This window comes from Arachis ipaensis, chromosome B04 (genome assembly GCF_000816755.2).
Source record: "Arachis ipaensis cultivar K30076 chromosome B04, Araip1.1, whole genome shotgun sequence".
NCBI classification, from domain to species: domain Eukaryota; kingdom Viridiplantae; phylum Streptophyta; class Magnoliopsida; order Fabales; family Fabaceae; genus Arachis; species Arachis ipaensis.
The window spans coordinates 122,806,779-122,810,814 of NC_029788.2; the positions used below are offsets into that span (position 1 = coordinate 122,806,779).

Sequence of the window (4,036 nt, forward strand, 5' to 3'; positions counted from 1 at the left end):
TAGTAGCACAAAAATTAACATTTTGTAATAAAAAAATTAATTATAAAAGAATAAAATGTCACTAATGTTTTATAATAAAAAATATTATTTTAATTATTAAAACACAAAGCGTCACCGACATTTTGTTAGAAAATATTATTTTAATTGTCAAAACACAAAACATCAATACATCAATGACATTTTGTAAATAACCATAATAGTATTTAACATATAGTTTAGTTCATTATAAAAAATTTCACACCTAATAATACAGTATAAAAAAAAAGTTTCAAACTTTCTAAGTTATAAAAATTTTGATAAACAAAAAATATATACATGAATAGTTATATAGACACGTACATAAATAAATATGAATATAAATTATTTATATTATTATGATATGAGTAAATTACTTGGATAGGCCTAGGGGTAACAGCTGCAAAAACCCTAGGGTTCCATACACGAGCCCTAGCAATGGTTGCACCAGCATGCCCAAACTTGGGAAGGGAGCTAACTAGGCTCTTAATTCTTCCTGCCATTGTTTCTTTTCTTTTTCTTCTTGTTTTTAATACGTTTAGTTTGTAACTTTGTATATGCAAGTTTTCTTTGCTTTAATTTGTTCTTTATCATTGTGAAAAATAATGTATATATAGTGTTCTATTATTCCTTAGCGATTTTGTCGGATACAAGAGAGTAATTAACGCTCAATAGTGGTAAGAAACACAGATGAAATAATGTTCCATATAAAAGGGTCTAAATGACCCGGTATTATAGCTAACTTAATCATTACATAAGAGGTCAACTTTCTTTTCCCTTTTAGGGGAAAATGTAAATTAAATATTTAATGAGTTAATTTATTTTTCTGTAAAGAAAAAATTTTGGATGGGATTATTGTTTAATGATATCTTATTACGTTGAGTGTTATTTAACTCGAAAAAGTTTAATATACCTAATATACTTCGAAAATAGTTTGACTTTTAGTGGATTGAAAACAATCTATGCCCATAAAAATTTACAAAAATATTATGTATATAAAAAATCAGCCACAAAATTAGTCATTAACGTAACACATTTTTTTTTATCTTTGTCTTCGTGTTCTTTCTTTTTCGCATTCTTCCTTCTTCCTCCTTTTTCGTCTTCGCATTCCTTCTTCTTCTCGTTCTTCCTTCTTTTTCGCCGCCCTCCAATCCTTCTTTTTCTTCGCGTGTTTTTTCTCAATCATCATTCTTTTATTGATGTTGTTGTTACTTTTTCTTTTCCTCATTTTAATTGAACTTCATTTGGATTCAAAAATGAATTTGATGTGTGTTTTGTTGATGATTGAGTCTTTTTGATTGCTTGTTCAAAATTGAACTAATTTCGGTTCATTTTTGATTTAATTAAGGTTCATTTGATACTACTGATAAGTATTGACCAAATTTTTTATTTTTTAAGTAATTTTAATTCATTTTTTAGTTTAATTGTGGTTCATTTGGATCCAGAAATAAATTGTATGTGTTTTGTTGATGATCGAATCTTTTTGACTGTTTGTTCAAAACTGAACTAATTTCGTTTCATTTGTATGTTAATTGAGGTTTATCTGATGCTGCTGATAAGTATTCACCAAATTTTTTATTCCTTAAGTGATTTCGGTTAATTTCTTACTTTATTTGAGGTTCATTTGAATCCAGAAATGAATTCGATGTGTTTTTGTTGATGATCGAGTCTTTTTGACTATTTGTTCAAAATTGAACTAATTGAATGGAATGAAGTGGAATCTAATGCAATTTAATAAAGTGATAATAAATAATTTCATTATTCCTTACTAAAAAATTTGGTCAATACTTATCAGAAGTATCAAGTGAACCTCAATTAGCACACAAATGAACTAAAATTAGTCCAGATTTGAACAAACAGTCAAAAAGACTCAATCATTAACAAAAAGATATCGAATTCATTTTTGGATCCAAAGGAACATCAATTAAACTAAGAAATAAACCGAAATTATTTAGGGAATAAAAAATTTGGTCAATACTTATCAACAGCATCAAGTGAACCTCAATTAACACATAAATGAACCAAAATAAACTAAAAAATGAGCTAAAATTATTTAATGATGGTATCAGAAAAAATTAAAACCAATAAAGATGTTTGTAAAATGTCGGTGTTATTGGTGATGACAATAACAAAAGAGAAATATAACGAAAAAGAAAAAGGAAAAGAAGAAGAAGACGCAACATTTGCTGTTTACATTAACGTGGGAAGTTGTTTACGTTTAAAAGTCAATTACGTAGTGCCTGGATATAAAAGAGGTTATAACAACTTGGTTAGTGAAATCACTTAGATACAAAGTATTATTGTTTTTTTTATATATATATATACTCTCTTAGTCTTTTGTTTGTTTTAAACTCAAGTCTCTCACCTTTTTAACTTGTTTTTTCATGGACACTATCAAATTTACTTAGTTTTGCTTACACTTGAGTTTTAGCAGTTTCACCTGTTCTCTGCAGTCTCGTTTACATCCTGAGTTTTCGTCTGCATTTTATTTTCGTAATTTTGTGTATACCCAAAATTTTTGCAATGGTTTCAAATTTACATTGTTTTTTTATTCCATTGTTTTTTAATAAGTTGTCGCTTGAATTTAAATGAGATATTATAATATATTTAAAATATTATATGTTAATATAGTATTTAAGCATATGTAATATTTATTTAGTTTGATATGATGCTGATTTGTTCATTATCACTAAACTATATCATTAACTTATAAATAAGTACTCACTGTACATTTCTGAATAATATCTGAATATCAAATTAAACTTGTTCCACAATTTGTTATTATGAATTCTTATAGTACTATTGTTGAGAGAGGAAGTGTGATGAGAAATATGGTGGATAAAGGGGGTGGGTGATGCCGTGATGGTGGCTCTGACGGTGTCAATAGTATGGTCACTGATAAGAATAAATGGTAGTTGTGGAACGGAAAAAAGGAGATGATGGTATCAATAAGAATTGAACTCTTAATTTTTCGGATCTAGATCTTTAATACCATGTGATGATACCACTCATTCAAAAAACTTCAACTTATGAAAAAAGGTAACACTAATGGTTATATCTCTAATACTCCCTAAATCTCTATTATACACATTGTACAAATATTTCATTGACTCCTCATACTTTCCCTAATCTCATATATGAATTTCAATTTAGTTTCAATTCACAAATGTCATCACTCTTCAATTCTCTCATCTCATACTTGAATCTCTTCATAATATCACTTTTATTTTTGAGTTTGCCTAAATTTTATATATGTTCTTTTTTTTTATTTGCTTTTTAATGATACCATTATTTGGGACTAATGTAGAGCATACAATTCGTTAATGAAAATAACTAAGGCCATCAATTTTAAGTTGGTATGTCATTGACACATAAGGAAAAATAATTTAAAATGCGATTATAAAATTAAAAACAATAAAATACTAAAATTAAAAGTGAAATAAAATATAAACACTGAACAAAAAATACTTTTCCCATTTATTGATATTCTCTCCTTTCATGAATATAGTATAATTTATTAAAAAAAATCTTAAGTTGAATCGTGTTAGAGAAAATTAATAGTCAAAATTAATCAATCTCTTATCTTAATTGTCTATTTTTACATTTTGTGTAGTTACAAATTTGGATAATATGAATAGTTTTGTGCAATTATATACTTTATGTATATTGGAAATGAATTTTTTTAATTGTTAAAAAAAATTAAAGGAGTAAAGTGTGATCTTTACCTCTTCATTATGTTATTCTCTTTTCTCAAGTTTTTTTTGTTTCACTTATAAATTAATAATGAAATTTATTCTTTCAATTATTAAAAAAAATTAAAAGGATCTATTCCACATGTATATTTACTAGACTATTATTAACAACAGAAAATTATACTATGTATTTAAAATGCATTAAAAAATTGATCATATATTTTCGAAATACAAAATCAATAATTCAAAAGTTAATGCAATATCCCAAAAAATAGCAAACTAAAAGGAAATGCTAACTCTTTTAGAGAAATCACTACTATCAATATACA

The 4,036-nt window shown here is 26.1% G+C and overlaps 1 protein-coding gene across 1 annotated transcript in view; it reads right to left on the bottom strand.

Annotated features, from left to right (window-relative positions):
- LOC107637158 overlaps nucleotides 1-563 on the bottom strand; it is a 1,580-nt gene extending 1,017 nt beyond the window's left edge. The window contains exon 1 of the mRNA XM_016340601.2: nucleotides 393-563. Coding sequence (XP_016196087.1) covers nucleotides 393-518 — 126 coding nt within the window. The 5' untranslated portion in view covers nucleotides 519-563. The remainder of the gene's footprint in view (nucleotides 1-392) is intronic.